This window comes from Engystomops pustulosus, chromosome 6, assembly GCF_040894005.1.
Source record: "Engystomops pustulosus chromosome 6, aEngPut4.maternal, whole genome shotgun sequence".
NCBI lineage: Eukaryota > Metazoa > Chordata > Amphibia > Anura > Leptodactylidae > Engystomops > Engystomops pustulosus.
The window spans coordinates 59,441,368-59,454,452 of NC_092416.1; the positions used below are offsets into that span (position 1 = coordinate 59,441,368).

General features: G+C 39.5%; 1 protein-coding gene and 1 long non-coding RNA gene across 6 annotated transcripts in view; one reads left to right on the forward strand and one right to left on the reverse strand.

Moving 5' to 3' along the window:
- The window catches only part of PLEKHG5 (pleckstrin homology and RhoGEF domain containing G5), a 173,055-nt gene that overhangs the window by 28,274 nt on the left and 131,696 nt on the right, over positions 1 to 13,085 (reverse strand). The window contains exon 1 of one of the 4 annotated variants that reach the window (XM_072156254.1): positions 6,532 to 6,947. The exons of the other annotated variants lie outside the window; for them this stretch is intronic. Within the exon in view, the coding sequence (XP_072012355.1) occupies positions 6,532 to 6,825 (294 nt within the window). The 5' untranslated portion in view covers positions 6,826 to 6,947. Of the gene's footprint in view, positions 1 to 6,531; positions 6,948 to 13,085 lie in introns of those variants that run through there. 4 annotated transcript variants of the gene reach the window in all.
- On the forward strand, positions 2,412 to 10,990 carry LOC140135142 (uncharacterized). Of its 2 annotated transcripts, none has more exons than XR_011856474.1 (3): positions 2,412 to 2,582; positions 9,904 to 10,042; positions 10,258 to 10,990. It is a non-coding gene; the product is annotated as an uncharacterized lncRNA (long non-coding RNA). The 2 variants fall into 2 exon arrangements; XR_011856473.1 differs by lacking the exon at positions 2,412 to 2,582 and adding an exon at positions 6,500 to 6,726.

Here is a 13,085-nt window from a genome sequence, read left to right on the forward strand (position 1 = left end):
TAATTTCTCAATATTAACTACATCTTCCCATTTTCTGAGTGATGATCTTCAATTAAGAAAAAAAACTTGTGGTCTGTAAAAAAGGAAACCAAAGGCTTGTGAACTTTCTCTTAATCCCCATAGGAGATCTGTTCAGGGCTATCATTTGGCACAATGTATTTTATACATTTTGCTCCTCTGATTTATGTGGAGCTCCAAAGAGGTTTTGTGGTATGCTCCACCATACTGTACATCTTATATAGAGCTTATATAGACTGGGGCACCACACTTGCAGCAAACATGTACCATTTATAATATCGTAATGCGTAAAACTGTGAATCTTAGCTTCCCTTATGCTACAGGACTCATAAACCGTTACCTCTGTACCTCCTATAACTACGTTACTTGTAACCTTAGTCAACTGTAGTATATGTGTACATTACTTTCTATCCACACGGCCCATATTAATGTAGATCAGATCCATTTTATTCCATTTAGTAATTCATTCCATCTACATTACAGGCAGTCCCTGTGACAATTGGATTTGAAAAATGTTGGGTTGTTATAAGAACCAGGATTAACAATAAATCTTCATTACAGACACCTCTGATAACTGTTACAGCTGATCATTGTAGCCTGGGACTAAAGTACATTACTAAAGTAAATTACAAACATCCAGAGGTCCATTTGTAACTAGGGGTTGTCTGTAAGTCGGGTGTTCTTAAGTAGATTGCCTGTACTGCTTTTTAGGAAATATTTTTCCCTTGGGACATCACTTTCCACCATTGAATTACATCACCCCCCTCTTGAGTTGTGACAAGTATGACATCACTAATCCTCCAAACACAAGTGCTGACATCACAAATATATGAAAGATGCATCATTCCCCAAGTCTGCTGAAGACTCCATTGCCAAATCTCCCCATCTGTCTGCTATGAACACTATTATCTTTCATCTTGCGCTCATCTCAATGCAGCAGATGGTTCGTTACCGGCTTCTTGTACAGAGATTGTCACAAAGCTTTGTCACTTCTCCCGATCCCATGACTGATTTCCCTATACAGATTCACACATCATCATTTGGAAGACAAAAGGTTCTGCACGTAGGCAGCTGCTGGGAGAATACAGCGCAGATTACGCTTACATTATCATCATCATCCCCGCCATGGAACAAAAAACTGTTATATGCAAAATGACAACAAAATGCACCTAAAAGGCCAAAAAAGCTCAAATCGACAGCTTATAACAATAGAAAGTAGTGAGGAATGGGTATAACAGGCGGATATAGGCTGAAAGATTTAAGCATTGGAGATAAGTGAGTATAATGCCGTGGTGTGGGGGCGGTGAAGATAATTTTTGGGAATATAATATAGTATTGGTTTAGAACTTAAAAATATGCTTAACAGCATTAGGTCAGTTGCTTGGGATACCTTGGGTTTTCTAGAATTTCCTATTAATGGAAGAATTGCTACAGTGCCACTCATTCTTTGGGTTGCTGGGGGCTCCAGGATTTTCGACATCACATAATATGATATCTTTAAGGGAAATAACACAACAGAGATCATGCTACAAGGGGTCAGGATGAAAATCTGTTTTCCATCTTTTATGTGAAATATCACACAATTTATATATAAAAATGAAGAAGAATGAGAAGAGACATATTTTACCTAAGATGAGTCACTTTTAGAGGTTGAGGGTATTGTCATTGCATACGGCCCTATCTCTCTCTTTTATCATCTAGTGCTTTTAGATATTAAAGATAAGGAACTCATCTTTTAGATCACACCAGGCTTGTGATCCCGTGAGATAAAGAACCAGAGGTAGTAAAACAAAAATAGGGTGAGGCTGGATTTTCATCTGCAGATCACATTCTCAACTACATCTTTAACTGCCTGTATCTTCAGTCCAGTAGCTCACCAAGACACTAAACTGAGTTGATCTGCAATATGAGATTCTTATCTTTAATATAATACAATAAGCAGCATATTAGTTACTATAGAAGATTGATGCATCTGAATTGACATTAACCCTATAAAAGTGACTCTCAGGTAAAATATGACTCTTCTCGCATACTTTGCACATGACCTTGGAGGGGTTTTTATTAGTTAGTTTTATTATAGATAAATAGGACATTTCATACACTACTTGAGGGGGTCTAGTAGTTTAATAGGATAAAATCTGGTGACAGTTCCTTCAACAAGGGACCTTATTTTTCAGGGAGGGGTTCAAATGGCTTATGCTAATCTTAAAAGTTATGTCTATAGTTACAACAACAATGATTTTACTATAACTCTCCTGTCTTGTCTAGTTTTTTTCTTCAAGGTCTGTTAACTTTATCATATAGAAGAATAAAGTGACGAATAAGTATCAGATTGCACCCTGATGATTCTCTGTTTCACGGTGTTTGTTGCTAATGGACACATGATCTGTGTTGTGATGAAGCTTCGCTATATTCCTTTCGGGAAGTGTTATGTGTATAAACATAGGGACACTTAAGATAATCGCACAGGTCACTGGATACTGGAATGTCGGCTCAGACTACAAAGAAATTGACTGCAAAAAAAGATAAACTGCACTCATTCTAGCGAATCAGCTTACCCACAGGTGAGTAATATGTGGGAATCACAAAAACATATCAGTGGGGGGGGCTGACAGCTTTGTGCATGCTCCTTGGTCTGGAGTATACACAAGGGCACGCAAGGTTATAGAAGCCCTTGCAGTTACTATGGATTTGGTGTGAGGAAGAGGACCCAAATTACCAATACCCATCCAGCTGTCCAAGCTACTGTTACCCTGCACAGCTTTATACCCACAATCACACCAATGCTCTTGTCCTGGAATGGCGCATGTTTTTTAGTTTCCCTGGCACAACTAGGCAGATGCCAAGCTCACTGAGCTCCGGTAGGTCCACATCAGCCTTAAGCAAGATGGTGGCTATAATGGTGCTGTATATTGTGTTTTGTTATTGTTTCCTCTCCGCTTTATGTTCACTTTCAATCTAGTAAGTAAATACCCATTTGGACAAAGCCTCCACTTTTGGAACATATCTGGACGTTAAGTCTGTCTGACAAGTTTCCTGTGATCTTACCAGAAAACTGCACTAAAATCTGTTCCCTCTAAATTCTTAGAACCAACATTTCTGTGAAAAGTAACATAGATCTGTAACTTGCTGCTGGAGTCAATGGGTCACAGGAAGGCCTTTGTCTACAGCGGCTGGGCATGGACATGCTGAGGAAAGTGTGCCACTATTTACTTGTAAATGAGCTGACAATGGGATGACAGGTGCTGCTGTAGAAAAATAAGGGGGGAAGTTCCCTCTATAGTTGGTCTCTATCTCAATGGGGGAGTTTTCTGGTGTACACACTCTGAAATATTCGTAATGCGCTATATTGTAATTATTAATTTACACCACCTTCACAACAAGTAGGCATGAAGGGAGCATAGAGACCGTTGATAAATCTCTCCCAGAGGGTGAGATCCATCAGAAGTGTCTCAGAGCAGAACTGTTCTAGTTGCTCAAGGCAACGAATCAGAGCTCAGCTTTCATTTTATAAACAGCTGTGGGAAAATGAAAGCCGAGTTCTGATTTGTTGCAATGGGCAACTAGAACTGTTCTTTTCACAGACACTTTTGATAAATCTCCCCCACAGGGTGCCAGTGCATGATCAATCCCCAACCAATATGTTATGTTGTGGGTACATAGTAGTATGTAAGCATGTCAGTAAGATATACCATGTCACTAGAACTTTAAAAATCTAAAAACTGTCCTGCCTCATAATTGTGGCACACCTCAACCCTGGAATAAATCCATATTCTTGTATACACCAACTCTTTCCTGAGATTATGAATGAAAAATGAGAAAAGTGTCTCTTAGAGGTCATAGTATTATCACAAAAAAGCAATTGCATTCATTTACTAAACTATTTACTTATTAAATATCCTTAACGGGGATTTCCAAGTTAAAAAGTGGCTGAACCAAGTCACTTCTGCATAGTTATATTAAAATGAATAGAGGGCAATCTGCAGTTTCCTCATGTGACCACTACATAGAGAATGGGGCTGTTTGCTTCCTGTCCTACTTGCTTTATTAGCTAGGTTATTCAGAAACTCTTCTATGTAATCGTTATCAATAAGTCCATTACTATTATTAATAGTAACAGCTGCACTGTGCAGAGCAAGTCCAAGGGGGAAAGACTTTGTAATTCTCCCTTTTAGATAATTCTTAATTTCTGTGTCATCCTCCTCTCCCATAGGCAGTGTATCAGAAATTGACATGAATTAAACAGTTTTTTTAATTTAAAAAATCACAAACAATACATGTATATTACATGTATACAGTATGTGATCACTTCAGTGGCCACAGCAATCAGGCGAGATTACTAGCATCGTCACACTGTGATGGGAGCCAGTAATAAGGCCACGACCACTTGGTCCACTGACTGGCTGCAGTGGTCAAATACTGTATACATGTAAACAGAGACTGGGACAACTGAAGGAGTAGCAGAGCTGGATATGAGGGTTGTCACATGTTAGATTGTTATCACCTATGTACCAGATCCTCCTGTCACTCCATTCAATACTATTGGAGTGCCCAAATTTTTCTAAATCACTGTTTATGTGAGAGCAGCAGATACCTGAATGCTGTGCTCAGCAATTTCTGACGCTCATGTAGCATTGAAGCGGCAGGCAGGACTTGTGCTCAACCTAAGCAATCAGGCTTCCTATTATAGCCAGCAGAGATATAGAGAATAGCTAATTTTATACAGAAAGTCTATTGGAAAAATGTATATTTTTTCTCATAAAAATTCTGTCGTAACTAGAAAACCATCTATTACTCCCATATGTCATTATTTCATATACTCAAAATATGGCACCTATGTAACCAAAACAATTTTAGTCTATGTTTTTCCTGAAATGTGGACATTGATTGAAAAGTACACAGTAACCAAGACTAGAGATACAGACCCGCTGTTTGCTTACATATTATCCACTGTTGTCTCACTGGATAACCTTTACGCACAAGACCTTGTAGAAGTCATTATAGAGCAATTGTGGGCAGCCTATGGTAAACCAGTATGTTCATCAGCAGCTCCATTATCATCCTTGTACTACATTACCCTGATAAGCTACTTTGTGTTATCTTGATTTGAAGGTGAAGGGATCACATAATAATGCACCTTCATGTGTAAGTGCATGTGACACATGGACTATGCAAAAACCAAGTTAGCTCATATATGTCAGTTTATAGATGTCCGATATTTTAAAACAAAATGTAAAAAGTGCTTGAAGTTTGCAAGCTACCATTAATACTAGCAGGCCTTGTAGACAAAATGAAGGCAAGAGTAGGCAATACAAAAAACAGAGGTGACTAAGGCACCCACTCTACTTCCTGGTGTAGAAAAAGTTATTTTGGAGGTCCTGTTGTACTAAAAACATGACCTAACTTAGTCCATCTACTATGTAAGGAGACACTAGTATTATAAATGACTGATATGGGCACAATGATAGGGGCACTAGAATTTCAGGCCTGAAACACAATGGGGCAGAGCACATTTACTTAACTGTCCGAGGAGTTCACCCGAAGTGCATTCTTCCGACGATAATGCACACTGGCGCGATTCACTAAAATCGTGTGCCCAATATCCTGCATCTGTCGCCTCCCTGCTCAGGTCCACCAGAGTTCACCTTCTTGTTCCCGGTGTATGGAAGTGCACAGTTGTGACACAATTTTAAAGTTAAATCCTGCGCTCAGTCGGAATCCGTCAGCCAGCCCCCCAATTTCTGTCACATGAAAGCCACAATTGCGCCAAAATCGCAATTGCACCAAAATCTGATTGTGTGCAAAACACAATCTCCTTCTAAATATCTGTCCCAGCTGTGCAATCCCCAAAAACGACGGGTAGTCCGATGGAAATGTGATCCGCAGACCCTTAGTAAATAAACCCCAGTATGTTTGAATTATGTTTAGAGACCAAATTTAAGTGCAGTTTCTCCTGACCTGATTGCGATCTAGAATGATAAATACGTGTCTTGCATATGTGATCGGGAGAAACTCCTTCCTGATGCACTAGAATTGCATTTCTTCATACAATTTAAACGCAGCATGTGAACATTGTTCATCTATACTGAAGACTAAAAACTCCTCTGTCACAGCAGGGGACTGCTGCAAAGAGCACTTCTTGCTTTACTGTTAGAGCAGGAAACATTCTGTTCCATACAAGACCTAAACAACCCAAATATGAACATTTTTTTAAACCATTTCAATGGCTATGTATGTAATCCATAAGCAAAATACAAAAGTAAAACATTGTTTTGAGCAAAGGGTCCAAAAGCAAGTCTACAAAAACACATCTGAAAGGCTTAACCTTTGGCCCCAGCTTACATTGTAGCTTGCCATGATTTATTTACTTTCCCTTTAAGGCAGGTAACTCCACTAAGCTGCCTTAATAACGAGGCATATCATTAAGGGATTATTCAAATGATCCCTTCTAGATCAGCCCAGGCCAAACACTCATAAGATGCCACAGACAACTTGACCTATTTTCTCTTATACCTCAGCATTCTTGTCTAATATTCTGTCTAAAGATGAAGACTTCTTGAGGGGTTGATTCGGGACAGATCCATTCTGAATGTTGTTAGAAGACTTTTTCTTGGCTGAAGTTTTTGAATTAAAAAGTTGAATCCTTGCTGCCACTAGACCAGCAGCCACCACCAACTCAACATCGTTGCCAGTTCCAGTAGTAGAAAGGTAATTCAAGGCTGTGACATTTTGCAGACAACTCTCTCCAGCAAGGCTGTAGGGCTTTTCTTCCTGTACATACCACGTCCTGGTCCATAGCCCTTTCATTTTTCAATATCAAATCCAGGTAAATATTGATGAAAACACAATGGCTTCCACCTCTTCTTAGTGCAAAAGAAATTCCAGTGTTAGCTGAATTTAGGCATGAAAAAGTTCAAAAAGTTGACCAGTGCTGGAGCATGTCCATACAGCCGCTCAGTTCTTCAGCTCTGGCGATGTATATCCAACCTCTGAGATCTGACTGTCACTGAAGTGACTAAAGCTTCATGAATATGATTCACCTTTGATACTATTAGTGCAGGAAGAATCTCCTGACAGATATACTGGGTTATCTTCCCTGAACATAATTATAACTGCTTATGTGTTATGATTGGGATCTCCGTGGTGACCTGTTTATGGGCTTACTGATAAACTATATCCCTACCCTATTATATGCAACTCTAGTCCTTAACTCTACTAGGGTGGACTCATTATATGATAAAACAGCAATGTCCAAAGAACCATGGTCTAAGGAACCTAAAACAGCTCCAAGCGCACTTAAAGGGAACCTGTCATCAGCAATTGACCTACCAGAATAGTGTCAAGCAGCGTAACACCTTTTAGTAATTGTTGGCATCATCGAGAAAATCAACTTTAAAATGAGATATAAATTGGTTGTGTAAAGTCAAGAAGGAAGAGAGTTTAACACTAAAGTCAAGGTGGGGGGCACTGAACGCCTCCTCCGTTGTGATAGACATCATGCATCAGCCTTCAGGAGACCTGGTTAGTGATGTCTCGTGGTTCAAGACCATCAATTACAGAGGAAGAGACAGCTTGACTTCAGTGTTAAAATCTCCAACTCCTTGACTTTATACAACCAGTTTACATCTTACTTCAAACTAGATTTTCTCAATAATTCCACCATACTGGGTCAAGAAAGGAAAATGATGTGCAAACTGTTTGGCTGCTTGACAACATACTAGTAGTGGATTACTAGGTAAATTTCTGCTGACAGATTCCCTTTAAGAAAAGTCTCAAGTTCTGTGAGAACAATGGATTATCTTTAGGCTACACTAAATAGAAAGCCACAAACCCAAGTGGCCAACTCACAACTCACCCCAAAACCTCTTCTATGTGCATTGTATGTCTCGAGATCTCAGAAGAGTCATGGAAGAAAGCAAATTGCCAGCACTTCCTTGAGGTAAAATCCACAAGTTATTTAACTTGATCCTCAGGTTTACCAGGTATAGCTCTCTATTCTAGATACTGGTTGCGTCTGGTATTGCAGCTTAGTCCCACTCACTTGAACATTGAAAGTCCCGTAAAGGGGCCTTAATAGGAGTTACATCTCCACAAAGCTGGGAGTGATGACTTATTATAATGCTACACCATCAATTTTGTAAAGACAGTTTGATAACTCAAACATATGAAAACCACTTTTGTTATGGAGAGTCTAGACTTTGGGATGAGGCAACAGCAGAGGCTTCCCAACAACTTCCCCCAGAGGTGGGTCCGAATCCACAGAACAGAACATAGTCCTACCCCAAGCCAAATTGTAAACCTAAGTTCTGCACTGTGTAAACTGTAACTAACACAAGTGACGCACAACATACAAAGCGAGACATTTCACAGTGGAGCTCCATTTCTTGCAAACTGGTGCCATCGGTTTCCAGACCTCATGTCATGTTTGGCACATCATGTCTGGAGTTTTCTGGCTTCAGTAAATAAAGTCTGGGTCTTTCTTTGTGGGAAATCACAAAACTTACAGTAAAGTTACCATGTTTGTGTCTCAGGGCAGATGTTTATCTCCTGAATGTTATATCCCATAGACTGAAATATAGTAAAAAATAAAATATACCGGAACCGGAACAGCATATACACATGGAAATAAATACAAATATACAGCACATATACATCACATATATGGTATATACATATCATGCTGTTCATCATTATTTATATATAAATGGTGCACATCCTCCATTCTTTAGTATCAGGTCGGATGATGGGGCCCCCTGACACTGCGGACCCCATAGTGGCTGCTAGCGCTATAGTTATGCCCCTGCTCCAAGTCCAGCTTAAATCCTGGAACATATATGTATTTTTTATACATCCTGCTGCTACTAACACACACAAAGGTATTATTAGACAGCTCTTCGAATCAATTAATGCACTTGTGGCTTTCCATGGTAAAACCTCCTGGCAAATTCGCTTTAATGTAAAGTCAAATTCTATTTGTACTATGGAGAGTTAAGCTTTACTGACACACTTTACCTTTATTGATGTAGTATCTGCATTACAGTTCATAAAATCCAAAGTTCATAGCATAATTTATATGTACAATAAACTTCTAGAACTAGGGTTATAGTTTAAACCCAACCAGCATTGACTCTGTTACTTAATATAGATCAGATGAGGAAATAAATTAGATATATTATAAGTGTATATTACTAAAGCTTATGTGCTATATGAACATATGGCTTAGTATAAGGGTTATTGACACACAAGGCACTTGATGCTTCAAGCTTCAGCGCCTAATAATGTGGAGTGGGGTGCAGAAACCCCATGAACTCATTTCAATGCTAAAATGATTTGTATTAATAAATGGTTGATTTTTTGGTTGAGCTAAATGGTTGTTTGCAGTGGCGTAAAAGCTGATGGGCCCTGGTGCCAAGTCTGTGCCAATCGCCCAACTATAATGTATGGTTTATAGTACTAGTCTTCTCATATGGGAAAGTGACACCTTAAGGGCCCCCTAAGCCTCTTGGGCCTGGTTGCGACCGCACCCTCTGCACCCCTTCAAGTTATGCCCCTGGTTATTTGCTTTAGAAAACCTATTAATTAAAATACTACACTAAGGGGTTAATATAGTTGAAGAACCCATTCGGAAATGAAGTGTAATGCTTAGAATTGCCTGTGGTGGCGCTGTGAGTTAAATAGAAAGTTGGGTCATGTCTACCATAAGAAGCTGTGATCAGGGTAAAACATTCTTATAAGCAGAGACTTTAGCACAGTCAATCTTTTAATGCTCTGTAGATTTCCCCTTTACTATAGTCTATTTTAGGATGGAGGTTACGGATTACTTGCATTCCACGGAATCTGGTTACATCCTTCCAGGTGACGGAAGCCTGTCCACTGTATTTACAGGTGTCTCCATATAATTAACAAGTGGACGGCCGCTTTACTCTGCTCCACGTGACTCTGGATCCGCTTCAAGCCCAAGCTGCTGACTCATCTGCCAGGACGTGTGATAAGGCGGGATCATCATTACATTGCAGGGTTACAGGTGTGAATATTTTTCCCATATGTAATCACCCCATGTAACCCATTAATTACACTGTCCAGTCCAATAACCATATTTCTGCACAGGAGTGAGCTGAAAAGTATCTAATATTCTCACACTGTCATTTAGTGGTTAATTCCCTATGAAAATGGTGATAAAGAAAAATTTTAATGTGGTACAAATTGTTATTACGGTACTTTTCTTTCTTCTTTTAATAGAATGATACCTCAACAAAAGACCACCATCATGACAGGACTACCCCTATATCCACACCAGATTTCCTGTGACCAATTTTCAACTCCAACTAACATTAGAAACCATTTAAAGTGACCTTACAATTTAGGGTATTGGGTACACATTGGGAGGAACAACAGCATCAGGTAGAATCAGGCAACCAAAATTATAATGCTGGTACAAATGGAATAAAGATAGAGGTGTATGTCAGTATATATGTATGATAGAAGGAGCTGTCACACTCTAACAAGTATTTATCTTCTCTGCCGTGTCTCCTCAGGCTCTGTAAGTCTGGAAATATGATGTGGCCTGAGATTTGTGTAAGGCTGCTATCTACTCCCTCTATTTTCTGTCAGTGCCTCGGACAGCACAATCAGTATATGAGGGGCGACCATAGTAGATCAGCTCAATAAATACCACCATTGGCATCATGACTAACTGGTCCACCAGGATATCTCCCAGTAGACGTCAATCTGCCCCTAAATATGCTTACAAACCCAAAACACCACCTCCAAGAAGAGGCAATTTGAATACAATTTTGCATTCGTAGAGATAACACATTACACTAATATGTGGCTCTAAGTGGGACAAGTCAATCTAATGGGTATACTGGTGTCCCACCTTCTCCCTGATCAGGCATATGGAATTGATCTACACCAAATTTATGCACAATAACTTTATGATTTCCAGTCCTATTGTAACTCTGGAAGCCTTGGACCCAGGCAGCCCCCCCCCCCCCCCCCCATATTATAATCCTGGACTGATTGTATGCAAGCTCAGGAAACATATGCATCTTGTATATTTAGCTTTTTATATGTCAGCTCCATCCATTTCTGCTTACAAGTGAATGTCAGGGAAGGTAACAACATGACATCCTTGTTATTATCATACTAGTCACACACAATTAAGCACGCTACAATGTAGCGGGACCACACCCACTGGAGAATGTATAAGATATATGTGAGGAAACTAGGAGACTTTTGCTGAAATTGTTTACCGCTTGTGATCCCCTTTATGAACCAGATCCAATAGAAACCAGCAGTTCTTGCTCTGGAGGAGCATTTAATAACCAGTAACCAGTACATAATATAATAACCAGTAAGTATAATAACCAGTAATACTAGACTTCTCCTGTAGAGGGCGCTGTAAAGAATTATATTGAGTGGCATCACCTGATTCTACCCATACAAAGTTGTATGAATAACTTGCCATCCTCCTTTAACCCTTTTAAGACCATAGCTCCTTATAGTTGGACAAATGTGAATGTGAAGATATCTACAGTATGTTATGCTAGCACAAATAACTGTATGCACGATTTTCTTACCATCTGTCAGCCAAAAAGTTAAATAGTTTTTTTATTAATAGTAAAGCATTCTGCATACCCCTGTAATATGTGAGTGCACCTTTCCAGCAACTTTGGAGTCCTTGGAAAAGTAATCAGCAAACACATTAACCATTATAAAGCTAAGACTGTGCAAACCAATCCAGTCTTATGTCCCACCTAACAACCATTACTCAAATAAACAGATGATAGGCAGAAGATTTACTTTAATGTCTGTACTTTGGACCAACAACAACAAGCCAAACAGAGAATCCAAAAACATCCACAGGCCATGCCCTGATTACATCATTTCACATGATACCTATAAATCAATTGGGTATAAAACATTGGGGGTATCTGTTACCTGCTTCCAGGCCTACAAAGTTAAAGGCAATTTACATAACTCACTAGCAATGGGCTACAATTGAAATGGTATTCCAATATTTATGATCTTAAAAGGACTGTACCATGACTGCTTTCATTACAAATCTTACGCCTGAAAAATTCTGTAGCCTTACATGCAAGATTAATTCTGCTGTCCATAACCAATAACTAAAAATTCGGAATAATAGGCTAAATCAGTGATACATCAATGATTATTTCTGTACATGTAACAGGACCACCTGATGATCCAGAATATTTCATCATCCAAAACTAACGTCTATTAATATCACTTTAAAGATTAAGAGAAGAGATGGGCGAATTTGTTGAAATTTGTTGAAAATTGCTGAATTTTTTTAATCAATTCATGACGAATCACATTAAAAAACAGGTATTTCCTGTAGGGTGTTGTAGAATGTTGTGCCATGCTTAAATATGCATAGGGAGCGGGGTTTGGTCTTCAAACAATGCTGTGTTTTAGTATGACACGCACATGACAGCTGCAGCTCTTAGAATCGCTTCACTCTTCACTTCCATGGGCACTTGGAGAGGCCAACTTCACCAAATAAGCGAAGCGGGAATGCAGCCTGACAAGGTAACGTCTGTTCCAGCTCGAAAGGACCGCGCTGAGGGCCAAGATCCCACTATAACATCAAAGAGTGCACTCTTTTTACACTGACATCAGATGATTCCATAGATTACGAAAGAACCTGTTCTGTTAAACGTGGATACATGTAGAAACCCCCGAAAAGAATGCAGAGGGTGTTGGCAATAATTCTGCATTGACGTCACTGATCATTTTGCCCTTCATTTCATTCGTCAGTGTCCGCTTTCAATCGGTCAATAATCTATCATCAGTATTGCTAAAGCAAAAAACAAACAGGAGTGGATCCAAAACAGAGATGACCAGTAAATGGGATATTTGCATGTACTCAGTGTTCTGTATCCACTCCTGCTTTTGGGTATCAATCCTCAGGCTTTTCATTCTTTCTGACAGGTGAAATGAAGGGGAAAACTAAACCTACTGGCAAAGTCACAGAGCGGAGGAGGGTGAAAACAGATTTATGGACATCATGGGTGTTCCAGGGAGACAGCGGTTAGTTGGCAGCA